Source organism: Mandrillus leucophaeus, unplaced genomic scaffold, assembly GCF_000951045.1.
Source record: "Mandrillus leucophaeus isolate KB7577 unplaced genomic scaffold, Mleu.le_1.0 Scaffold329, whole genome shotgun sequence".
Classification (NCBI taxonomy): Eukaryota; Metazoa; Chordata; class Mammalia; order Primates; family Cercopithecidae; genus Mandrillus; species Mandrillus leucophaeus.
The window spans coordinates 1,442,226-1,470,225 of NW_012103465.1; the positions used below are offsets into that span (position 1 = coordinate 1,442,226).

Consider the following 28,000-nt stretch of genomic DNA (forward strand, 5'->3'; position numbering starts at 1 on the left):
AAAGTAATTTTTAAAAATCTCTAACACAGTTGAAAAGCTTCAAACAAATCAACAAATACATCTTAAAAATGTATAAAAAACATGTTCTTATACTTCCATTATTGTTCATAAAAATATTAAGATGAATAACTGAAGTTAAATTTAAAATTAAACATAACATATTTTACTAAATTATACATGTCAAGTAAAAATGAACTCTAAGTTGAATACGAAAGCACAACTTGGAAGTCTGAAAGCTGAAACAGGTAACTAGAAACTTCAAGTTTTTTTTTTTCTTATGTCCTTGCACATTTCTGACTAAAAGGAAAAACAATTTCACTTGCCATTTTCAAAGCATAAATACAAGTTGGTCATCACCCCCCTGACACACACAGCCTAGTAGTATACAGGAAATCAGCCTTTATAATACAATCACAGATACATACCAACATAGCAGGAATATACTTATGAAATATAAAAGAGTGACATACTAAATACCAATTTTCAGAAATGAAAAAACTTGTATTTCTTAAACTGTTTCAAAAGGAAGGGCCAGAATATATGTTATTATCTTTAAGTTTATATGTATGATTTTTCACCAAAATTATAGGCATTCTCCAAGTTGGCTAACCTGGTTTTGTTTTCCATGATACTTTCCTTTGAAAAAAGAAACAAGATAAAATACCCCATCTAAAAACAAATGTGTAAGAACATAAGGAGGTATTTAGTGCTATTTTAAGATTTAAAATGAAAATGTTTCAAAAATCAAGTATTTAAAAAAACACAGTTAAAACATTTTCTACGAGTAAGTTTTAGGTTCACTGAAAAAAATCGTTTCATTTGGGTGATCTAATTTCGAGCTTTTCAGTTACAAAATATGAAAAACAAATAAGAAGTCATAATACTTTATCCCTAAATTTAAGAACAAATTGTCAGTTGGGGGAGAAATTCTAATTCTTACTAAAATGTCACTAGTGTTAAGTTAGCAGAAAATCAATCTAAAACGAATTTAAATCATGAGTCTATTTACTTTTTTCCATATATTCAGAAATCATCTTAACAAAACAAATTTTTATTCAGCATTTTCATGGGTTTCGCAAATGTGAACAGTTGATAAAAATGTTTATAATTTCACAAAACTATCATCACCTTTCTTACACTTACCAGTGTCATAGTGATATCTGCATCTGATAACAGGGAACAGCTTCAGGAAATAGTAATGGTAATTGTTTTATCTCAATTATTAGCAATTTATGGCTTGTAGACAGTCTCCCTTTTTCTTCTGGTTCACTTTAACTTCTCTTTAGGTCTTAGGACCTGAGTTCAACTATAGGGCTGTCTACTGCCCACTTTACATAGTCTAACTGGCAAACAAATAATTTTCAAACAGTTTGTCATTGGATTTGACATTAATAATCTTTTTTCTACTTAAAGAATATTACCAGTCACACAAGTAGACATGGCTGTTTGACAGGGATGCAGATTACAAGTATTTGCTTCATAGTAAATAAATATCAAACCAGAACATTTTAGATATTGAAAATCACTATTATTACTTTTTACAAACAACGGCAACTTGTTACTAACTTGAAAATATTGTATCTGTACCCAAAGAGTACAGAAATCTAATAAGGCATTACACTGGAGACTCTTAGTTTTTGGATATTTCACGGTACAAAATAGCCATTAAATGACACAGAGATCATAAGGGGCTGAGAAAGGAAGGTTAAGAAGCAAAATAAATAAGTAAATAAATAAAACAAGCATTTAGAGGCAAGCAACACATGCAGAACAAGCAAGAGATTAGTGTACATGAAGAAGAGGCAACTTACATGGCTGTTGAGAAGAGAGCTTCTGTGAGTGGACAGACCGTCAGACTTTTGCAGCGTCTCAATCGCCATTTCAATCTGATAATAGATGTCATTAAAAAAAGGGCTCAAGACAAGATAGTAATAAAAGGCTGACCAGAGAATTTCTGATAGATTCTTTAAAGTTCAACTTCTTCCTCAATGGTTGTTAATGAATAGCTATCGCTTAATGTGTTTCCCCCCACCTCTTCCCCACCCTCCAGAGAATAAAATAAAAATATGCCCACTAATAAGAAGCCCATTCACAAAGTAAACCTTTTTTGAACATTCCATAATTATCAGAATGGAGACCTGAGGAGCAGGAACCCCGGTGGATTTTTCTCCTTATGAATAAACATTCTTGACTTACATAGTTCAGGATGTGGGATAGTAACCATTCTCTTTCTAAATAGTCTCCCACCTAAAGAGTATTCAATATTAGTGCTATTCTGTCATGAAAGGAAAATCATACTGCAGATTTTGAGTTTAATATGCATTAATATTTTAATGCAAATGAACAAGATTCTTTCATTAATGTCCAAAAGTTACTAAATCTATACAGTCCTCCATTAATCCCGTATTAAAATATGGAAGTAGGGGGTGATTAGTACGACCAAATATGAAGAAGTAGTGCTGATCCCTACATTATATTTTAGGATATAGTGGTAAGGCAGAAATATTAGAAATGACAGCAGAAATGGAATGTAGAAGAGAAAATAATTCAGAGCCAACAAAGAGAAGGGACAACCACAGAAACAGCTTTATTCCATGAAATCTCACCATAGCATGAGAAATTATTAAATACCAGCTGTTACTGATAAATGTGATATACTCTTAATAACCTCATATTTAAAGTTATCTATCTTTCAACTCCTGGAAGTATTGCAAGTTCCATTAAAAACAGGTACTGAACACCCTGTATTTGGACACTGAGCTATACTAACAATATTAGCTAAATTCAAAAGAAAAAAAATCACACCGTGCAATTTAAGAGAGAAAATTGATTTCATTATTTTTAACAGTCTGATTACATCAACAATTCAGTATAAGCAGTTATAAAAATATTTAGAGCTTTAAAACATAGTTAACTGTCTTATACTTTGGCTATGGAAATCGAAAAAGATTTGAAATTTTAACATACTGCCCCCCCGCCAAGAAAAATAATGCAGTAATATCCATTGCAAAGTCTTAATTTTCTACCAAGTTGCCAATTTCTTTATGGTAAAACACTTTATACACAGAATATTCAGTATCAATTATATCAACATTAAATCTAATTTTCTTCTAAACAACTTAGGAATTAATAGCTTTAATTTTATTTTACATTATTTTCCCACATTGCTAATTCTTCCCTGGAGTTAATAAAATATAATACTGAAAAGCATATGTTAGGTTAAGAAATCATTAAAAAATTCTTAAAATAGATATTAAATTAATTCATAGGAAGATATAATACAATTTATCCTACTGCTAACTTTTTTTAGACAACAAAATTAAGTAAACTGGCTTATAAAACATTCTCCGCCAGAATGGATGTTAATGCAGTTTATCACTATACTTGAAAATAGTGATACTGCACAAATGAAAACAGATATATTACAGAAAGAGTAATGTAAATGTAATGAATAAACAAACATTTTGCCAAAACATTAAACTGTGAAACTATAAAGGACTTTGGTATAACATCTCTTAAAACATAATCAATAAGTGCTTTGTTTTCAAAGGGAAAACAGAGCAGAAAACAAATCAAAGGATTCATGTGACTACAATTCACTTATAGGAAGAATTTGCTCAAAACCCTAATTTGCCATTATACCTATATTTTCTTTAAAGTTTGAGTGTGGAGAATTTGAGGTAAGATTTCAGTCTAGCAAATAAAAATAAGATGATCTGTAACTTTTGATATTATAATTTTAAATGAAAGGTAAATTACCAGATATATAATTGCTGAGCAACACTAAAGAAGAAGTCCATGCTCTCAGTTTGTTAATAAGCACCTTTCAGTTGGATAAACCAGCACTTCTTTTTCTGGGGAAAAAAAAATCAGAGACCTGCTTCTGTTATTGAAGCTGTTATTTTATGGTGGTCCTAGATTTCCAGATGATTCCTTAGAAGTCCAGGCTTTTAGGAAACAGCCTTCTCATTTCTGGCCAGTTTTTTAAGAACTTTGGAAAGGAGCAAGGAAATACGTGGGTGAAACTGGATTCCCCAGGAATGTATACACTGACATTCCAGAATGCTTTGGACCTTCAGAATTTTGGTTCTTCTTTGTGTCACTTTGTAATATAGGTAACAAAAGGGGTATTTCTTTTGGCTTTAGGAATCTTCTGCCTAACCGACTTAGGCCTGTGCTGAATTTGTGGAGCCCGGGGAATGGAAAGGCAGAAACATGGAATGATAGGACAATCAAGAAACAAAGACTGAGTTTTTCTACAAGGAAGACACCAGTCTTAGCATGCATGTTAGAGCCTACTTGGAAACCCACCGGCTTCCAAATACTCATGAATTCTTTAAGGCTTATTAATTAGTCCAATGGGATAACCAGGTCATTTAGTTACTATCTCACTGATGAGAACTTCTGAGACGCATACAAAAAATTAACATTTATTATATTCGTTTAAAAAATATATTGAAGGGAATTCCAATCTCATGAAAGGATCACAGCCCTGATTACATTTTTTAAAGAACAGTTTTTTTCTTTTTTAAGTACATAGTAACTGGGTGACTGTCATTTATAAAGTTGTGTGCAAAAGATCATGATTACAAAAATTTTTCATACTTCAATAGACATTACAATCCAGTAAGAGAGATAGGGTATATAGTCATATATATGAATAAATGCATAATTACCCAGATTTTATGGTTTGTCTGTGTCCCCAGCCAAATCTCATCTTGAATTGTAGCTCCCATAATTCTAACATGTTGTGGGAGGGAGCCAGAGGGAGGTAACTGAATCATGGGGGTGGTTTCCGCAACACTATCCTTGTGGTAGTAAGTCTCACGAGATCTGATGGCTTTATAAAGGGTTTCCCCTTTTGCTTGGCTCTCATTCTGTCTTGCCTGCTGCCATGTAAGATGTGCCTTTTGCCTTCTGCCATGACTGTGAGGTCTCCCCAGACATGTGGAACTGTGAGTCCATTAAACCTCTCTTTCTTTATAAATTACCCAGTCTCAGATATGTCTTTATCAGCAGCATGAGAACGGACTAATACACCAAACAAGACTGTTTGTAACAAAAATACAAGTATAGTTCAGAAAGGTGGAAGAAAATAAGAGTAGTAGTCTTTAACTTTTGAGGAGTCTTTAACCCTTTTGAAGATGTAATGAAAACTGTGAACTCTCTACTTGGAAAAAAATGTATGTAAGAACACCTACAAAATTCACATTTATTTTCTTAGTTTATTGACTCTCCGAATTCAAAACCCAAGTATTAAAAGATGGAAGTATTCAGGGGGTAAAAGGGAAATCTAGGAAGAATCGACTTAATAGAACCAGGAGTCAAAAAAGCACAGGGTGTGTCCATAATTGGGAAATGGCAAAAAACCTAGTTTGTAGGGCATGAGCTATAAATATACATTTCATATATATATGGGAGCGGTATGAGTGAGGCTGAAAAAAATAGGTTGGAAGTAGATAATGTATGTGGGAATTAGGGAAAAAGCGATGTCATTAAGGTTTTGAGGAAAGTGTAGGGATGTATGAAAAATGCTAATTTTCAGATAAAGCCAGGAGATGGGTTTTGCTAGGTATAATGGGCCATGTTAGTAGTAAAGTTAAAATAGGTAAGAGGAAAGTGTGCCCAATAAATGCTTGTGGATTGAATAGAAGCTTCTGGGACAACAATAAGGGAAGAGACTATCACTCACAGGAATATATTATGACAATGGCGGGAAAGTGAGGGTGAGGAAGAGGCAAGAGGAATAATGCAGAAATGGGGAAGAAGAGTAATAATGAGTTGGAATTTTGAAATTACAAAGATATGAAGGATTAACTAGCTGCATGATTCCAAATGGATTACTAATGTCACTCCTATGAATTCGCCCATGATTTGGGTTTATCATAGTTTCAAGGGGGTAGTTTCATGCATATGGGGAGGAGTTGGATAAAGGGACAGAGGGATAGTGTGCAAATTAGCTAGATGCTAGATAAAATGTTAGTGAATTAGGATAAGTTTCTACCAGTCTCTTCAAAGATTAAATCGATTTGTTAAATTTTCCATTATTGTAGATTAGATATTTAAGTAAATATTTGTTCAGTCTTCTGAGAGTTTACCAATCTCAAGAAAAAGATGGCACACATCAGCATTTGACACCCAAAATACTAATCCCAAAGTGGACTGGTGAGATCACATGCTTCCAGTTTATTGTGGATCACTTAAAAAGTTAAGTTCATTCCTTAGGAAAAATTTATAAATTCTGCTAAATAGAAATATGCGTAACACTAAATGATGTTTTACCATAATACTCATGACTGTCATATTTAAGACAGGAAATGATGATCAGTTAACACCGATGGAAAATTTGCTTAAAAGTAGGCTCACTGATCCAGAAGATTACTGGCCCAAATGTTCAATGCGATATTCTTATATATCATCTGAGAAAATGCTCCTAACCTCAACAAAGATATTATATCCCCATAGCTTCATGCAATGAAAATGATTACGTTACCAGGTAGCTAGAATTTAAAAGTGATTCAAATTCAAGCTTTTTTTAAAGTATAAGAATAAAATCAACCAACTATTCCTCTTCCAGTATAACTATGGTGTGTGCTGCTGCTGATAGTGGGAAATTCGTTAAACTAGCAGAGTTTCAAAAATACATAAGTGATTAAAGGCAAACTGAATGAATTAAATAACTGAATACTACTGGAAGGAAGGGATATTACTTCTTGCTGTTACAGTTTGACAGAGCATGGGTAAGGTGGTTCTTTAGTAGAAAATTGACAAATAATACCAGGCATTCTGATAGGGGCAGGTTAGTGAACATTTTAGGCAAAGCAAACAAGGTAAGATTGCATAATGTAGGTTCAAGGAAGGGTAAGATTGGTGATATGATTTGGCTCTGTGTCCCTCCACAAATCTAATCTTGTAGTTCCCATAATTCCCATGTGTTGTGGGAGGGATCCAGTGGGAGATGACTGCATCATGGGGGCGGGTCTTTCCCGTGCTGTTCTCCTGATAATGAATGGATCTCACGAGATCTCATGGTTTTAAAAATGGGAGTTTCTCTGCATGAGCTCTCTTTTTGCCTGCCACCATCCACATAAGATGTGACTTGCTCTTCCTCGCCTTCTGCCATGATTGTGAGGCTTCCCCAGCCATGTTGTACTGTGAGTTATACATTAAACCTCTTTCCTTTGTAAATTGCCCAGTCTTGTGTATGTCTTTTTCAGCAGCATGAAAATGAACTAATACAATTGGCTGAATGATAACGTTCCTTTAAGGATAGGTAAATACGTACAGACTGCAATTTCATGGCTAGAAGTGTTCAGTTATACAGGATGTGGGCCATTGTTAAAAAGTCTTGAGAAAGGGAATTAATCTGGCATTACTTCATATATTATTAATAATTTGGGATATAATGTAGGATAGGAGAGAATCTAGACAGGAAAACCAACTTGGAAGCTATGATAATAGTCCAGGATTGAGGTGAGAAACTGGTGATAACACTGCAGTGAGAATGAAAGGGATGAATACAAATATTTTCAAATTATAGCTCTAACAGTGGGAGTCTAAGGGAGAAGGCTTGATAGTGCCGTATTTTTACTTGAAATGAACACAATGGCCTTTATTTCATCACTATGTGATTAGAACATTTCAAATACACATATCAAACACATTGACATGAATAGATTATAAAATGTTTTTCCTGCTCATTTCTCTGCTGCATAGTCTTTATTCTAAGAATACAGATCATTTTGTTATTGAAATTTCAACTGTAGTGCAAAGTACTGTAATCACATTAACGAGAGGCCTTGTGACAACCTAAGTTAGACGAATTCAAAGCCTCAGTGATCTCTCTCTTCTTGAGCATTGCACCTTCCTCTCTTTTTCCTCTTAGATTCTTTCAATTTTTAAAAATGTTCTTCTGCCTTTTTTTACTTAATGGTACAGAACCAATCTTTTTTTAATATTAAAAAGTTCATTTTTTCCATTAAAAATGGGGATGGTAAACATTCTCCATTTTTTTCTTTAAACTTATAAACCTTTAGACTATGGATATTTGAAAAATCAATTCTCTGAACTAAGACACACTGTCTATATATAATCTATTAAATGACCCTGGGACTGAGTCACTAATAGTGTGCACCTCCTCCCTATGATTATCTAATGTTAGGATACATAGTGCTTGGGAATTAAGACTGGTTCATGAGGGTCCTGGACTATTGCCTCACAATCAGGTAAGAGGCTATGGCAACTCCTGTTAAGATCAAATGGTGGGGTGAGCCATTGTTGGTTCTCAGCCAAAGATGGGAACCCTCCATTCAGTGCCACTGGAAGCCAGACATATTTTCAGAAGATGAAGAGGGGGTTTCAGCACCGCCTTTAGACAGACTGCTGAAATGTCAGAGTGACTGATCTCTGGGGCAGAAAAGTGATAAAGGACAATGAAAAGTTTCCCAGCCTTAGGAATTATATGTGGTCTCAAAGCCTGGCAAAGGTTGAAGAGTGAAAAATTCAGGCAGTGTGAAGAACTTCCACATTACATGCCAATTTACATGTCAGATTTCTGATCACATACTACCAGGAAGATGAAAAGATCTCTTTGCAATGTGTCATATGACAAAGTGCTAAGGAACATAAATAGAAAAATCAAACCTGGTTGGATTAATATGCTGAGAGAGTGATTTACAATGAAGCCTATTCAGAGTAAATTAGATTTCATCAGAGGGTATAGAGACGACCCACCCCCATGCCGTGAATGAGTTCAACTGAGTGAAGAAAGAGAGGAAGGTGTATGGGTTGCTATGAGAAAATATCTGGAGCACCAGAGAGGAATTGGAGAGTTACAGTAAATATATTTGTGAGTAAGCTCCCCTAACCAAACTTTGAATCCTTGAAAGACACAATCCCAGGAGTTGCCTTTATTTGAGCAAAATGATCTCCACACTAAGCCTGGAGAGCTAGAGAGTATACCAATTAATTTGCTTCTAGTATAGAAAGTGGCATGGTCACAAATGTGATAAAAATATGACCACACAAGCACTCACCTGGCCTTTGTTCTTGTCGGGTAGATTCAAGAAAACAAAAATGCATAGATACTGTATGGTAGAGAATATTATTTCTTTTGAGTACATCAAGCATGGGTATTTTGTGACAGACTACAGCAGTGAAGGGAACTTCCATTATTTCTCAGGAATTAGGATTAGGAATTCAGAAAGGGCAAGGGAGATGTCATATTTCACACCCAGGGAGAAAAAATATCAAGTTTAGTGGAGCTCCAACAAAGATACAGCAACCCTTCTAGGAAGAACCTGTAGGGTACAGGGCACCTATCTCCTGGGAACAGAGACGGTGCAATAAATCCGTGGCCTAAAACTCAGGCTGAAAACAACTCCAATCACCAAGATGCTAATGCTGCCTTGTTGGAATGAGGGACAGGCAGACAGTCTCCAAGTATTCAAGAGCCACCCTGAGGCTTATGCCACATCTATCCAAAAATTAGCATCAAAAAAGAGATTTTGGGGAAAAGTTTTAACCTAAGCCAGGGGGAAAAGAGGATGGGGGTGGGGAGGAGAGGGTCAAATGATGTCCAGTAAATGTTGTGCTTGTGTTCTCTTCCCATGCTCAAAGAAGGCATCAATATTATATTTTTTCAAAGGCAATACATATTGTGAAAAAGAAAAATGTAATAGAAAAGAAAAAACACATTTTCCCTATTATAAGGGAATGCATTTTTTCTATTATAAGGGAACACATTTTCCCTATTATAAGTCCTCATTGCCTTCTAAAGGAGAGTCCTTCTCATAGGATGGCTCTTTGTTTTGCAGAGTTGCTCTCAGGGTTAAGTGTTCACTGAAACATTGAGAGATTTTGAGAGATTTAGAGGAGACAGAATGATCCCAGACCTGGAAAGACTGAAGGTGGAGGATCACTGGCAGAATAAAAGCACAGAGTGGGGAGAACAAGGTGGTACAAAGAGGCTTTGTGTGACCATCTTTTAGAGGATGTGATGCTAAACAGTGCTTTCCCCTACAAAATCTTCAGTAAAACCGATGCCACGTGCAGATACTTCTAGTACAAGTAATCAAGACTGGCTGGAGCACAGGGATCATTTAGGGGCAGTTGATAATGCCAAAAAGATAAACCTCAGTTTGAAATGTAGCAAAATGGGAAGAGGTGTTGAGTCTTTTCTATGATTTACATGGAACCAAAAGAGGCTCCCTTGGACATGTTGGTTACATACACATCTATTGAACGTCCCAAACAAAGTATCATATATATGGACAATTAGAACTCTCTCTTAATGTAAATATCAACCTGTCATTCCATTATATGCTAATAAGGCAGGAAGAAAAAGAACAATTATATCATCTTATTTATTGTCTTTATAGGTCAAGGCATGTTCTCTCGACTCTGAAGTGGCTTTTTAATCTTTTGTTAAAAGATTAAAGGTCAAGATTGACATATTCAACTATCACTGTAATTAAAATTGGTTTCATGGTAGAAACTTTCTTTTCTAGAACTGTTAAAGTGATTTGAAAATGGAATAGTACAATGCTTTATGAATTATAAAGGCTTTCTATATTAATTCTCATTTTATCTTCACAACAACTTTGTAAAATAGGAAAGGTAAGGAATATTATCTCCTTTTTAACAGATTAGAAACCTGAGGCTATGTGGGATTGACAGATTTTCTTGAGATATGTAGACTTTCTTGGGTATTAACTATGAAGCTGAAATCCAAGATTTATCATGCTTAAATTCAACATCATTGCCATCATATACAAATATAACATGAATATAAATAAAGTATAAATATTTCAAATTGTTGTAATGAAATTATCTTCTGAGGAGTGAGTGGTTTATAAAACCAAAATTTGCTAAATGATTTACTGTTAACAAACAATTGACTTTCTAACTGGAAAAATTTAAATATGATCGATAAGCATTACTCAAAAATGACTTAAAATTATGAAGTTACTAGGCAACAAAAAGTTTTAACTAGATAGTTAAATTTTAATCATAAAAACAGTTACCTAATGTATAACAATTGCATTTTCTTGTTAATACAGGTTACTCTGTTAACCTCATCAGTGAGTGCTTTCTCAGAGACATAGCATTTCTGTTTTCTTGTGAAAACAGCAAATTATTTAGAGAAACTTAATGAAGAGGATACACTTAAAACCAGGAATTTCCTTCTGGGTAATTTCTCTTCTGATCTTTAGGACTTTAAATTTTGTTTGTATCTGAAATCAGGTAAGACAAAAACATTTCTACCTGGTTTGCGTCTTGAGATCAGGTAAGATAGAAACATTTCTACTTGGAGACTTATGTTTAGAAAAGATAATTGTGATGGCTGGCATCAGCATGTAGCCACCACTCACACCTGTGTGAAATGACAGCCTCCTGGTGTGTGTGAAGAGGAGGGTACATCCTACAGGAAGCCATTCAACCAGGAACAACAAAAGAACACTTTCCTTCTGCATTTAGTCTCTATAATCACAAAAATTGCGGTTCTTCAAATTGTGATCCTGAACCAGCAGTATCAGAATCATTTGGGTACCTGTTAGAAATGCCAAACAAGGCCGGGCGCGGTGGCTCTCACCTGTAATCCCAGCACTTTGGGAGGCAAAGGCAGGTGGATCACCTGAGGTTAGGAGTTCAAGACCAGCCTGGCCAACATGGCAAAACCCCATCTCTACTAAAAATACAACAAATTAGCTGGGAGTGGTAGTGGGTGCCTGTTATCCCAGCTACTCGGGAGGCTGAGGCAATTGCCTGACTCTGGGAGGCAGAGGTTCCAGTGAGCCAAGATTGCACCACTGCAAGCCAGCCAGGGCAACAGAGTGAGACTCTGCCCCCGACCCCCCCACCCCACCTCCCCAAAAAATGCCAAACAAAACAAACCCCTACAATGGAGACTCTGTCCCCAGGCCTTTCATACATGTATTGTAAATGCTCTAACCTCCTCTTTCATTTGCCCAAAGCAGTGTTTTTCAGAATGTAAGGTGCAACTAATTAGTGGGTTACAGAATCAATAATGTAGGTACTGACCAGCATTTCTAAAAAATTAACTGAATAGAGTAGAAAATAATCAGAGTTAACTGCACACAGTATGGATAAGTATCGCTTCATGAAACTTCAGTTTCAGTCATATGTATATACGTACATGTATGTACATGTATGTAGATGTGCACTCATGAATATATGTATGTGCATATGAGTGAGTATTGGGCCACAGTGTAAAGGTATTTCTCATTGTAGTTTGTGGCTTTAAAACTTCAAATACCCTGTAATAAGCAGTTGAAACAGTATCAGTTCCCGTCTGGTCAATGAATACTTTCTTCTAAGTATCTCCAGAGTGTTCCTTGAGCTCAGCAGACCTGGCAGATATATACAGAACCACCACCAATCAAGCTAAGGTTCTAGCTATGATACTGTTCTTTAAGTTGTATATTCAAACAATATGTAAATACATTACTTCCACAGCAATGTCAAGAAGTAGCTTAAATGAAGAGATTGAGGATAAGCTGCTCTTTTAACCCTCAATTAAAAAAAAAAAATCCAGAAAGCAAATCTAGCCAGCTTTGTTTTTCACATCCTCTCGAACCAGAAAGTAGCTAGTAAAGACAAAATCTTGTCTGTTTTATAAATGTTCAAATACATGAAATCTTTTCCTTTCTATTCACTGATAATTTTATGACATCTAGAGAAAAAAATTAAGTTATTATGCTTTCAACCTGAAATTTTGGCAATTTTGTGCCAAAGTTGTAACCTGAAGTTATTCTGAACATTTTCATAAGGGGGAAAAAAATGGTTGCATAAGAAATCTGTATAAATTGAATGTGTTCTGAGAACATTTGGCTGATGCTGGGATGCTGGGTTGAAATCAAGATTGTCTTTTTGGACTTCTTTGATTATTCTGTGGAGCCCAGATTCCTCCACCCTCACTAGAAGCCTAAGAGTCTGTGATGATAAAACTAGTTTATGAGACATGAAGTACAAAAGCAGTTGGGAGTTGGAATTACCCCTCAGAAATTTGTTGGGTTACAATTAAATACAGGATTTAAACTCCATCTTACATTTTCAAATGGTCCCTGCCTTTTGCAGTTTATTCTGAGTACTAAGAACACTTTCACTTTGTAGTTAGTCTCCATAATCACCAAAACAGGCTTTCTTAAAGTGTGGTCTTGGACCAGTATTTTCAGTATCCCCCAGGCACTTGTTGGAAATGCAAATTATGGGGTCCTTGCCCACACTGACTGAATCGAAAGTCACTGGGGTGAGATCCAGTGATGCATTTTATCAGTGCTCCAGAGGATGCACACTCAAGTTTGAAAACAGGTGCACTGAAACATGATCTTTTTTTATTTCATTGCCAGAGTCAGACTGCAATGACTACTTAAGGGAATATAAGTAGGTTGGTAACGGGCATTCCCACAATGGTGCCAGTTAACTCTACTTAAAGGGTGATTCTGCAATCTTAAGTATCATTTGCATTCATGCTTCTCTTTCACTCTCTTGCTATCCAATCCTACCCAATCTTTAGACAATTTTGAACTTATATAAGCAATATTATCAGAAGGTAAGTACAATTTTGATAAATCTAAAATTAATCAATTGATAACGTATTAACATTTGTGATTTAAAAAATGATGTGGAAAGAAAGTAGTTGAAACTAAGCCTAAAAAGAAGTCTGGAGGCTATTTGTGAATTTCTATTTTTGCCTTGCAGGATTAGGTACCTTTCAGTGCAGGAACTAGCTCCATTAGCCCATACTGTAAGTCTTCAAATTCACAGAAGCACAGTGCCTGGTCAACAGTAATACCTCAATAAATGTTTGAGAAAGTCAGTGACTAAAAAGAAAAACCCAGATTCTCAATACATAAATACAAATACAAACATTAACTTCCACTCCAAAATATTGAACAATAAGAATGGCTCTAAAAATTTCTACTAAATTTAATGCCAACTTTCACTGTTTAAACTTTCAACAGTCTAATAAATGAGGACTTTATCTGAAACCTAGGATCAGGGTTTAATGTGAACTGTGACACCTCACAGACAATATTAATACTGGGTACATAAAGGATTTGTTTTATCTACATGCATTTGGGGAATATGACCAAATAGATATAACGTATAATCATTAACAGCTTGTCCAAAATTTTAAAAAATAACAAACGACTTTTTTTTTAATAGATAATATATTCATGTCTCCCACCTTTTATTCTTCAAGTATCCTTCCTAAAGATATCTTTAGGATTGGCTGGGCGTGGTGGCTCACGCCTGTAATCCCAGCACTTTGGGAAGGCGAGGCAGGCGGATCACTTGAGGCCAGGAATTTGAGACCAGCCTGGCCAAAACAGGGAAACCCCATCTCTATCAAAAAATACAAAAACTAGCCGGGTGTGGTGGCGCGTGCCTGTAATCCCAGCTACTTGGGAGGATGAGGCAGGAGAATCACCTGAACCTGGGAGTCAGAGGTTGCAGTGAGCCGAGATCAAACCACTGCGCTCCAGCCTAGGTGACACAGCAAGACTCTGTCCCACCACCACCCCCCCAACAAAAAAAAATTAGGATATCTTATATTATGCACATAGCAATATGTGTTTCTATTTACACACATACACTACTCTTTGCTTTGTCACTCAACAATATGATTTGGAGATTTTTTTCATATAAATGTGTATATACATGTGTGTGCATATATATACACACACACATATACTGCCTATATATACATATATAAGCATGCTACATAGCATATATATATATACACACATACACATACACATATATACTGCCTCATTATCTAGGGGCTATATGTAATTCCACTTAAGAGATAAAAGTACTAACATTTATTTACATATTTCCCTGCTAATGGATAAGGTGGTTTCGAATCTCTTTCTTTTTTGAGACAGAGTCTCTGTCACCCAGGCTGGAGTGCAATGGCACGATCTTGGCCCACTGCAACCTCCGCCTCCTGGGTTCAAGTGATTCTCCTGCCTCAGCCTCCCAAGTAGCTGGGATTACAAGTGCCTGCCACCAAACCCAGCTAATTTTTGTATTTTTAGTAGAGATGGGTTTCACCATGTTGGTCAGGCTGGTCTCGAACTCCTGACCTCGGGTGATCCACCCACCTCAGGCTCCCAAAGTGCTGGGATTGCACACGTGAAACACCGTGTCCGACCCCAATCTTTTCCTATTACAAATAAGTCTACCACAAATATAGTTTTTATGTAGCATTTCATATACATAAGAGTATTATCAGTATGATAAATTCCTGGAAGCACACTCACTGAGTCAAAGGATATGTGTATTTTTAATTTTGATAAAAAATTTCCACATTGCTCTCCAATTTTGTGCCAATTTAGATTCCCATCAATCATGATTGAGAGTATCTGTTTCCTTACACACTTAGCAAGGCTTACCAACCTCTTCCACATTGCTTGTATGGGATGAAAGGTGGTATTTCTTTGTAGTTTATTTTTTCACTTCCTTTTCATTGGACTGCCTGTTCTTGTATTTGCTCCGTTTTCGTTATTTTTTTCTGATGGATTTGTAAGAGTGGTCTACATATTTAAAAAATTAGTCCTTTGAGTATAATACCTCAAAACTTTATGCCAGTTTGTTGTTTCACCATTGCCTTTGTTTACTGTGGTTTTCTCAGCAGAATGTTTTCACCACTATATAACTGAGTCTATCAATATTTTCCTTATAGCTTCTGGATTTTATATTATGCTTCCCACTCTAATAATAAAACACATTTTTCTATCCAAGTGAAATTAATTTTGATATAAAGACTAATATATGAACCAATCTAATTTTCTTTTATAAAATATTCAGTTGTTTCAAATATCATTTACTTATAATCCATGACTTCTCAACTCACAGGCAATGCCTCCTTTATTATATACAATATTCCTGCACGCATTTGGCCTACTTGGTCTCTAGTCTTTCATTTACCAGTCTATTCATGTGCCTAGACAATTGTTTTAATTATTATAATTTTATATACACTGTAATATCTGATAGGTTGTTTCCCTCTACCCCATCCCTCATTACTTTTATTTTTACAAAATTTTCTATACAATTCTTGCAAGTTTATTTACATGAACAGCCTTTCTTGTCAAAAAATCTACTGGCATTATAACTGAGATTATGTTGAAACATTTTATTTTATTTTATTTTATTTTATTTATTTATTTTTTTTTTGGGGAAGGAGTCTGGCTCTGTCGCCCGGTCTGGAGTGCAGTGGCCAGATCTCAGCTCACTGCAAGCTCCGCCTTCCGGGTTTACGCCATTCTCCTGCCTCAGCCTCCCGAGTAGCTGGGAACACAGACGCCCGCCACCTCGCCCGGCTAGTTTTTTGTATTTTTTAGTAGACACGGGGGTTTCACCGGGTTAGCCAGGATGGTCTCGATCTCCTGACCTCGTGATCCGCCCGCCTCAGCCTCCCAAAGTGCTGGGATTACAGGCTTGAGCCACCGTGCCCGGCAACATTTTATGTTAACTTAGGGAGATTAAATGTTTAATACTGAAATTTCTTATCCAAGAATATGGCATGCCTTTCCAGTTATTCAAGTTTCCCTTTGTGTCCCTGGGGAACTTTAGGTATTTCTTATTCAGCAACTGGATCTTGCACACTTATTATTAGTTTGTTGCCAGGTATTTTTTGTTTTTATTATGAGATCTTTGTTTCTATTACATTTTCTAACTATTTAGAAAAGCTATTGATTTCTTTGTGTATTAATTTTGTGGCTGGGCGTGGTGGTTCAGGCCTGTAATTTCAGCACTTTGGGAGGCCGAGGCAGGTGGATCACTTGAGGCCAGGAGTTCAAGACTAACCCAGCCAACATGATGAAACCCTGTCTCCATTAAAAATACAAAAGATTAGCTGGGTTTGGTGGCGGGTGCCTGTAATTCCAGTTACTAGGGAGGCTGAGGCAGGAGAATCGCTTGAACCCAGGAGGTGGAGGTTGCAGTGAGCTGAGATTGTGCCACTGCACTCCAGCCTGGGTGACAGAGTGACACTCTCTCTCGAAAGAAAAAAAAATTGTACTGCCACCTTACTAAAATGTCTTATTAGTTGTTATAGTTTTTAATTTCATTCTCTATGATTTTTATCAAGTACACAATAATATCATCTGCAAGTTCTGACCTCTTTACCTCCCTTTGATTTTCACATTTCCTTTCTTTGGCCTAACTGCATCTTTCCTATAATTTTAAAAGCACAATTAAACATCACATCTTCCGTTCTTATGAGACAGATGAAAAAGTCACTCAAACTTACACTTAGTAAATTGGAAGTGTATATGTAAAATTATTTCTAAGTCCTTAGATTACAAAACTCCTACGTCATGGAATTTACTAACACCAATAGTTACAATCAAATGCTGTAACTAGAGTTTAAAGGAAACCAGATAATTCTGTGGCCAATAAACACAACAACTGGAGTTATGTGTACTGAGAAAGTGGTAATCAAATCACACACTTTGGGGGATGAACTAATATGCACAGGAACATGGAGAAATTCTCTCTCAGAGAACTGACTATTGGTCATAGGCACTGTGTCGTATTTTTTCCCTTTAAATTAAACACATGGACCAGTAGAAGAGGCAGTATTGAAACTTTTTGAGTCTAATATTGACTCATATGTCACTCATAGACTATGATATTAATATTTTAATTAATATTTCAATCTGCACCAAAGCATTTCATATTTTATCTGGATTATCTAATCTTTATAAGTGAAGCATTAAGTTGGTGGAGCTTTTTTCTTTAAAAATTATGCTGGTTTCAAACTAGTAACTTAACATAAAACTTGACTTGTAGACCTAAGGAAGGATCAAGCAAAAGATATTTAAGAGGTTGCCTGAGATATAGGTTACTCTAATATTTATAAGTACAATTTTTGAGCATCATTAAACTTTGCTTATCTAGATCTTGTATGACAAAGAACCTAGCTTTTTCTGGCATGTTACCCCTACACCTGTGTTCTGAAATGCTGTTTCAAATATGAAGTAGCTAAAAAATAAAATAATTCATTATATTTTGCTTTAAAATTCAGAGTAATTCACTGGCTATGCTCAGGAAAGAATGAAGGACCCTGTCATTCTCTTTGTCTTAACCTGCTAGTTTATCAAGATTTCTAGGAGTGGAATGTCTTACAGCTCTAATGGTAAAATTACTGCCTCTAGATCTTATCAGCTTCGAGGCTGGAGCAGTGTGGAACTGACTGACAGCTGAATGGAATACAGATGAAGTTATGGAGACTACAAGTCATTCAAAGCCCCATTTTATTAAATGCTTTGAAAATGAGGCCCAGATCCTTCAGTCAATTTATGGTTTAGTGTAGGAAGCAGACGGTTCATGGTACTCTGTCTGAGGAGTTTCATTTGAGGGACTGAGTTGGCCCAGGGGAAAAGGGACACAGGAAAACAGAAAAAGCTAAGATCATAATGGTGATACATGTTTCTGCCAAAATAAGTGGACAGAGTTTTTTAAAAAAATATATTGAGGCTAACTGTAAAACTTAGTAAATTATTTTAAACAGAAATTACTGTTTTTCACATAAAATAAGAACTGTGATTTATGCATAATTTATGCATACTTCTAACTTAAAATTTCTTCTAAGCGTATCTTCATATATGATAATTAGACAGAAGTGTTCATCTCATGTGACTATATTGCTTTTCTGTCTCAATGTAGTCATAACCAATAATCTAATATTATTTCAACATTTTTTCCTCCGGTAAGATAGATGGGCAATTCAGCTCCTTCTAATATAATCATTTCCCTTAAATATAAGGAAGTCCTTCATATACTAATATGAAACAAAAAGTCTCCAAGACATAAGATGTGGCATTTTTCTTACCATTTGTGTAAAAAAAATGAAAAACAGAGAGAGTGAAAAAATATATATTCTGCTTGCATATCCTGCTAGAATATTGCTAGAATAATACTTTAAAAACTTGGTGGCAGGGCACGGTGGCTCATGCCTGTAATCCCAGCATTTTGGGAGGCTGGGGTGGGCAGATCACCTGAGGTCAGGAGTTTGAGACCAGCCTGGCCAACATGGTGAAACACTGTCTCTATTAAAAATACAAAAAACTAGCCAAGCATGGTGGTGGACACCTGTAATCCCAGCTACAAGGGAGGCTGAGGTGGCAGAATCTCTTGAACACGGGAGGCGGAGGTTGCAGTGAGCTGAGATCACGCCACTCAACTCCAGCCTGAGTGACAGAGTGAGACTCTGTCTCAAAATAATAATAATAATAATAATAATAATAATAATAATAATTTTAAAAAAAGATAAGAGAGAACGTGGTAATATTGGTTGTCTCTAAGGATGAGAATTGGGAAACAGGTGAGAGAGACTCATGCACTTTCTTATATCTTTTGAACGTGCAACTTAAGAACGTGTAACTAATTCATATAAATAAATTAAAATTTTAAAATCAAACACATGGCCGTTGGTAACACAGAAGCAAAAGAATAAGAAGGTAAAATTATTTTGGAGAGCTAAACATATTTATCCTTTTAGAAAAAGCATTCTCTTACACCAAATTCATAAACATGCCAAGCCAAGAATAAATAAATAAAAGCACTCACAATTCTTAAATTAATTCTTAACTTTCTATTAATCATATAAACTAGGCCAAACTTTTACTTATATAGCAGCAGATGGACTTTCAAATTTTCCTCCAAATAATTAAATAAATTATAATATTTTACATTAATCAAAAGAGGTGGAAACATGAACAATATTAATTTCAACATATTTTTCTTGTGCCTCTTGGTGGGATCTAATTTTAGCAACATCCCATTAACATATATAAATACTAAATGTATATACATAAAGGTGTAAAAATTAACTTTCATATCACAGTCTCAAAAATGATTAATGTAATCTTAAGTATTAAGAAGAATTAAAAAAAACTCCATACATAACCATCTAAGAATAAAAATACTATTTTATGTGAGAGTAAGTAAATAAGGCTTTTTAAAGCAAGTTGGTAATTACTGCATACTCTGGTATAAGATAAATTATGTTGTGATGAGCACCAAAAAAATCACTAACTACATTCACAAACTTTTAATCTTCAAGTGAAAAGTATGTTCAGTTCCAAAACTCTAAAATTCTATAAATGATGTGATTATATAGAAAAATAATCATGAAAAATACATTAGAATATCAAATGAATGAAAACAGAGGGAAATATTATGCTGATATAGTTAGAAGACAGATGTATAATGAGTTCAGATTTATGACTGTAGCCAATTCTTCTACCTTAATGTCCATGTGCTACTGAAATAGTAGCAATAAACAGATCCCTAACATATTCAGGTCACAACTTAGCTGAACCCATATCCAGTGATAATTCAATAAAAATGTTATAAAATCTTTCTCAAAATTGCTATTTAATATTATCCACAGGAAATGTCTTTAAATGTATGTGTATGTATTTACATAAGTAAAAACATGGATGTATATATCTATATACATAATTATACACACATGGACCATATAAAAGGAAACAGTAATCAAAGGAGAAATAGTATTTTGACTAAATTTGAATATTAGTAGTTGACAGAATGTATTCATCATATAAAATTTGTTACCAAATTAACAAATGCTGACTTTCTAAACTTTTGTTTTAAGTTCAGGGATACTTGTGCAGGATGGGCAGGTTTGTTATACAAGTAAATGTGTGTCATGGGGATTTACTGTACCAATTATTTCATCACCTAGGTGTGAAGCCTATTATCCATTAGTTATTTTTCCTGATCCTCTCCCTCCTCCCACCCTCTACCCTCCTCTAAGGCCCAGTGTGTGTTGTTCCCCTCTATGTGTCCATGTATTCTCATCATTTAGCTTCCACTTGTGAGAACATGCAGTATTTGGTTTTCTGTTCCTGCATTAGTTTGCTAAGGATAATGGCCTCCAGCTCCAACCATGTCCCTGCAAAGGACATGATCTCATTCTTTGTTATGGCTGCTTAGTATTCCATGGTGTATATGTACCATATTTTCTTTATCCAGTCTATCACTGATGGGCATTTGGGTTGATTTCATGTCTTTGCTATTGTGAATAGTGATGCGATAAACATATGCATGCATATGTCTTTATAACAGAATAATTTCTATTACTTTGGGTGTATACCCAGTAATGGGACTGATGGGTCAAATGGGAGTTCTGACTTTAGGCCTTTGAAGAATTGCGACACTGTCTTCCACAATGTTTGAAGTAATTTATACTGCAACCAGCAGTGTGTATAAGCGTTCCGTTTTCTCCAGTACCTCACCAGAAAAATGCTGAGATTTCTAAGTACCTTGAAAACTGAAAAACTGTACAATGCATAAGCCAAATATTAAGACACCTTTATGCAAATTTTTTTCATTTAAAGTTATAAGAATAAATCATATGCTCAAATAAAATTTTTCTGTTAATGACTCAGAGATTCTTCCAGTATGAGAAAGACGGTGTTAGGTTTTATGTTGAACATCAGACTAAGTAAGAAAAGTGCTAATCATTTTTCTTAGTAGTGGCTTCAATATCAAATCAATTCGCTTTTTTTCATTAATATATCTCAAGAAATTGATTTGCACATTAGGATAAACTTTTCGTTTTGGTAAGAAATTATTCCTTAAAATTTTAAATAAAAGTTTTTTTGTATAGGTACAGGTAAATGTAAGAGAGAGTGTCAAGGCAATGATTCTAAGAACTGGAGCAGAAAACTTTGCCACAGGAACTGGGCCAAGTGTTTGGTTTGTGCTATTCCCAAGTACCCAAACACAGCTAGTTTTACATCAACTGAATTAACTGACTATGCATTACACTTACTGATAGTCCCCTAAGGAGTGACCCAAAGGACGATTTCTCAGTCAAGAATTTCGGCCACAGTATAGGCTACTATTGCACAGTAAGTTGCATCAGTCATTCTACAGGTTATATGTTGAACACTAAAGAACAGTAAGGAAAACTGAACTTATATGGTACAGATGGGCTCAATGTTTGGAAAGAAATGGCTTGAGTCTTGACCAACAAATCTTTAAAGATTGTGTTCATATACAATCTTTTGTACGATTCTACAGTAAATGAAAAATATACATAAACTCAATTAAATTCCATTTAATGACATGGCATCTCCTTAAAAAAAAAAACAAAAAAACAAAAAAAACTTGATTTTTAGGAGTGAAAACAACCAAAAATCTATGGTTAGCATTTCTAACATTTGGCAAGAGGCGGATGATACGAAATCTTAAATAGGTTTCACGGGACTTCAACTTTGTTAATTTTACTACAGTAACAGATGTGAAACTGTAAACTGAGAATCACAACCTCACTGTGAGTCAAGCAGATCTTCAGTACAATTGAGAAGGGGATTTAAATCAAATATACTTTTCAATAATCAATTCAAGGTAATACAAAAACACTAGCAGAAGTATATTTAGACAAGTACCACACTATCAATCAATATGGGCTTTGGTGAGATCACTGTGATTTTTCCATGCAAAAGTTACCTTTTTTTTCCCTTAACTTTTGTATTCTTTTTGTTAAAAAGGAAGATTTTCTTATAAAAAAGAAAGCAAAACCAAAAAAAAAGAAAAAAATCACCTTAGAATTTTTATCCTTAACAAAACAACCTCAAATATGAATATTTTTAGTACAAAATTAATATATACAATTGATATTATAAATTGGTGTTTTGTAAAAGTTTTCAACTATTCCCAGTTTTTATAATTCAGTTACTTTATCTGTTTAATTTACCAGTTAGTATAATAAAAATCACACATCAAATTTGTATAATGGATAACTTAAGGAGTAATGCCACCTTTAATACCTACATACCTACATAGAAAGTGTATCCCTTATAAAAAAAAAAAATAGAAGAAGAAGAATCAAACTATAAAGGTTAGCAATGCAACTGTATTTACATGAGCTGGATTAAACAATTTGGTTAATTTAGTGAGAGAGCAAATAAATTTAGTAAACCCACATCCAGTTGATGAGGATGTTAAACAGGTATCAGAATCAGCATGAAGGCAAGTAGGAACACCTAGAGGAGGTAAGGCAGGAAAGGAATGGGGTTTCAAAGGATAGTATGTTAGAATAAGAGAGGGTGGGTGAAATGAAAGTGGGAAAGGCAAATTTTGCCCCGTTTTTCAGTTTTCCTAAGGCCTTGATAAGTGGTATTTTCCTTTCACTGAAAATAATTTTCTAGGTGGCCTACAGGAGGAGTGCTATATACTATTGCCACCTTTGTCTATCTCTTTTCTTTTTATGTTGAAGATATATTTTTACATCTAGAATATTTTATAATTCCTTTGTAAATCTAATGGTTCTAAAGTAGGAGGAAATTATGAAATCATTTAGTCTAACCAACGTCTTATTTTACTGATAAGGGGAACTGAGATACAGAAAAGCTATGGTTTATCAGTAGCAATTCCCTTGCTTCTAATCTACATAAATATACTAGTGTGACTAAAAGGTTTCAAATACTGTATTTAATATTATTAAAAGCAAGAGACAATAAATACACATAAGAAATGCTTCAAAATTACAAAGAAAAAAATTACAAAAAGGAACTCTCCGCTCAGAAGAGCTAGTCATCTATTCTGATGTTAGTAACAAATACTGAATTAAAATCAAGAGTTTTTAAAAAATGTATTAGGGAAAAGGCACTGAATGATTAAAGTAGGAACACAAGAAATTACTACAAATATACAAAGTATATACAGAGTACTTACCAAGCACATATAATATCCTGGAGAAAATCCATAAAATGAGAAATATAAAGCTTCTCATATTACTATTTTCTCCCCAATTTATTTCTATCTCTATTTCATTGCAAGAACAAACTGTATGATGAGATGATAAAATGGGATACATCTCCTTAATTCAAATCCCCAGCACCCTTTTATATGTAACACCTAGAAAATCTATTCCATTGCTGCTTTAGCTATGTGGTTCTAAATGACCATTCTCATATGCTTAGTTGAGGTGAAAAACAGAAGTTCAGGCTAGAGTTTGATGATATCAAATTCTGCAAAACTTTCTATGGCTATTTCTATTACATCATTTCAGTACATTAAAATACATTGTGTTGGCCGGGCTCAGTGGCCCACATGCTTGTAATCCCAGTACTTTGGGAGGCTGAAGAGGGTGGGTCACCTAAGGTCAGGAGTTTGAGACCAGCCCGGCCAGCATGGTGAAATTCCATCTCTACTAAAAAAAATACAAAAATTAGCTGGGCATGGTGGCATGTGCCTGTAGTCCCAGCTACTTGGGAGGCTGAGGCAGGAGAATCACTTGAACCCAGAAGGAAGGTGTTGCAGTGAGCTGAGATTGCACTACTGCCACTCCAGCCTGGGCCAAAGAGTGAAACTTCATCTAAAAAAACAAAAACAAACAAACAAACAAACCCCACAAACGAAGAATAACCCAATGTGTTAAAATAAATATATCTATTAAATTTAACTTAAATATGTATGTTCCTAAGACTAAGATACTATTCACTCATATCTATGATCAGAACCAACACAAATATTTTTCATCTGAATCACCTATACTAATGCTTCCTAAAGTATCTCTCTGGTGGAATGAAACACGAATTTATACATGACACGTGAGTAAATATTTTTAATTTTACTATTTAAACACTGATTTCAATATGTATTAGGAAAAAATTACACACGATTTTCTATTTTAAAAGTGAGTCAACTTAGAAAACGTATTAAGTTAGTAATAATACAGTTGGCATGAGAATATGGCAAAATTTACATATTTAAGGTTTGGGAAATGCTGGCTTACATAATGTAACTTCTCTGGGGATGAGCTAGCATAAATATTATTGTTGAAAGAAGTGAAAATTCCAAGCTAAATTATATTTTATTCTCTGTATTACTGCCTGGCTTTTATCTCATAAAATAAGCATAATATGAAAGTGAGTTCTTTCTATATAAATTTAAGATATTTTACTGATGGAAGACAGCTTATGAATACCAGCAGTTCAATGAGCAAAACTCACCTTTCTAATTTGCCAGTAAAATTAAAAACTCTAATTCACCTGATTAGAGGGCATACGTATCAGTAACATTCTGCATAATACTACATAGACTATATTCTGCAAACTATCACAATATTAAAACTATCTAACACATTCTTGCCCCAGTCCCATCTGTGTTGTTCTTTTCCCTCTATAAAAGGAAATGTTCATTAGAGACTATTAAAAGCTAAATTAAACTACCAAAAACTCAAATACTTACTGTCGCTGGGGAGGCCCGAGTTGTGTGTGTCACTGAGTGACCAGAATTCTCCATTGAGTTGCCAATCAGATAGGTTCCTCCAGAGCTGCTGATGAGTTGTCCTCCTGTGACGCCCATCTGAATCCCACCAGTGCCCACCATACTGTGGGATGAGACCACGGTAGTCACCTGGGCGGAACTCCCTTGAGTATCAAAGTAATTCCCTCCAGTGTTTTGGCTGTACATCTGCGTCTCTGTGTAAGGATACGTTGTTGTTCGGCTTTAGAAGAAGAAGAAGAAAAAAGAAATTTACTAGCTTATTTATGTCATCTTATTAATTTTTTTCCTAATATGAATGTAATTGAAACATATTGGTTGGCTTAGCCCTCGGAATATGGCAAGTTTTGCATTTTGTACAAAACTTCATTCCCAGAAACAGTTTGATTTACTTTTCAAATTAAGGGTTTACCCATTTAAATAAGTACCTCAACTAGTTCTGTACTACAGAGATTTTGCCCTCTCCTGGTGCCTACCTCCAGCATATAAATAAGCTCAGGTCTCTTCCCTCCAATAAATCTTGCTGAACAACTTCAATTGCTTATAAAACGTACTACAAATCCCAGTTTTAGAAAAGCTGGAACCTGGAATAAGTAGGAGTAGTGTGAGTAGTTGACTTACCTCCTACTTTGCTAATACTCAGACTACTTAACATTCCTGGGTGAGTCCCAATAAACCTCCATGACTAAAGGAGCTAGCATGGATCTCTTTCTTACCTCTACAAGGATCTTAAGCAAATAGTTTACTCACCTTGGACACTAAGTCCCTCCCTCATCTCTCTCTATCCCTTCACACTTAAGCTCCTCCTTTATAAGATGACTATTCCAACTCTTCATGTCCTCACTTTCCACTTTCCAACAATTACAGTCAAGCTTCTGCCCTTAGCCTTTCATTAGAACTGCTTTTAATAAGGTCACTTGTGACCACAGCTAAATACCAAGCTAAAAGACTCCTGTCAGTCCTTATCTCTTGTGACCTATCTATAGTATGACACTGTTGGCCACTCCATGTTACCCTTTCCCTCCCTTTTCTGTTCTGATTAAGCTTATTTGATTCATCTATTTTTATTTTCAATTGACTATAACTTCAATTTTAAGAGGATCTTTTTAACTTTTTATTTTAAAATACTAAGTTCTCAAGAAGTTATAAAAATATATATAGAACATGTTTTAAACATTCAAATACAAAATAGAAACTCCCAGTTCTTTTGCTATTATCTTCAATGCTACCTCCTAAAGCTAGCCATTCCTGAGAGTTTGGTGTGTATGTTTTCAGACATGTCCTATATGTATCTTAAAGTCTGGACATCTTAACTTCTTTTGTCCCTTAATTTCTACGGCCCTTCTTTTCCACTTTTTGCTTTTTACCATAACCTCTCAAGAGCCTTCTGGAATCTCCAATTTTTCTACCACATCCTCAAATATTAATATTTTTCTGAGTTTTCTGTTTTGAGCTCTTATTTTTATTTAGATCAAAGACCTTTACTACATACAGTACCGTATAATCATTTACACGCTCTTAGTAAACAATCTTACGTAAGTTGGTATCACTGCTCTCTTTATTTCCTAGTTATACTTTAAGAATATTAAATCTGGGTTTCTAACAGCCAAGTGGTCATCACTACTCAGAACTCCTATGAAATATGGGAGGCTGTGTAAAATGTAACATGATGAGATTCCTTTCCTCTCTTGTTCTTTCTTCCACACTTCCGCTTCTCAGTAGAGGGCAGCACCACCATCCTCAGCGTTGGAAATTATTGATTACTCTTCCTTCTGACTGACATGAGTTGCTGAGTCCTGTCAATTTTATCTTCTAAATAATTTTCCAATTCTCTTTTTCCATTATCATACACACTACTTTAATTCATAATGTTCTCTATTATACAGGCTGAGAATACCTTTTCAACAATGCTTGGGACCACAAGTGTTTTGGATTTTGGATTTTTTTCAGATTTTGGAATATTTTCATATATAAAATGAGAGATCCTGGGGATAGGACCCATATCTAAATATGAAAGTCACTTATGTTTCATATACATCTTATACACATAGCCTGAAGGTAATTTTATAAAATATTTTAAATAATTTTGTGCATGACACAAAGTTTGTATATATTGAACCATCAGAAACCAAAGATGTCACTCTTATGTTGGTGCTCAAAAACTTTCAAATTTTGGAGCATTTCAGATTTTGGATTTTGCATTAGGGATGATCAACCTGCAACTGCCTTCTAATTGATTTTCCCTTCTCTAATCAGTTGCTCTTGCAATCTATCTCCAACTTTGCTGCCAGGAGAATGTTCTATAATGCAAATATAAAAATAAAACTGCTTCAAAACCTTCCTATGATTCTCTCTTGCCTTCAGAAAAAAGTTCAAAACTCTTGTCCATCTTACAAAAATCATCAGGGGGTCGTGACTACATAATCTCAAGACTTGGTATTAGCCATGTTATCAAATGCTCTCTTCACTCGCATCATATTGACCATTTTTCTGGTCCTGCTAAAGTGCCCTTTTCTCTTGCCTTTCTACTTCACTACATAAGGATTCTTCTGCCTGAAAGGCCTTTTCATTTTTTTCCACCTCCCTTCCTTTGTCCTAATCATCCTTAAACTCCCAACAGAAGCTCCTTATCTCAAAATTATTTTCTGCATCCTTTGCCCTCTATGGCCACTCCTCACAGGGCTGTTATGTTTTATGCTCT

The 28,000-nt window shown here is 35.1% G+C and overlaps 1 protein-coding gene across 3 annotated transcripts in view; it reads right to left on the minus strand.

The window, feature by feature from the left end:
• RFX3 (regulatory factor X, 3 (influences HLA class II expression)) overlaps positions 1-28,000 on the minus strand; it is a 309,220-nt gene that overhangs the window by 89,926 nt on the left and 191,294 nt on the right. For all 3 annotated transcript variants that reach the window (XM_011988353.1, XM_011988354.1, XM_011988356.1), the window contains 2 exons: positions 25,264-25,522; positions 1,812-1,886 (listed from right to left, as the gene is read on the minus strand). In XM_011988353.1, the coding sequence (XP_011843743.1) occupies positions 1,812-1,886; positions 25,264-25,522 (334 nt within the window). The remainder of the gene's footprint in view (positions 1-1,811; positions 1,887-25,263; positions 25,523-28,000) is intronic.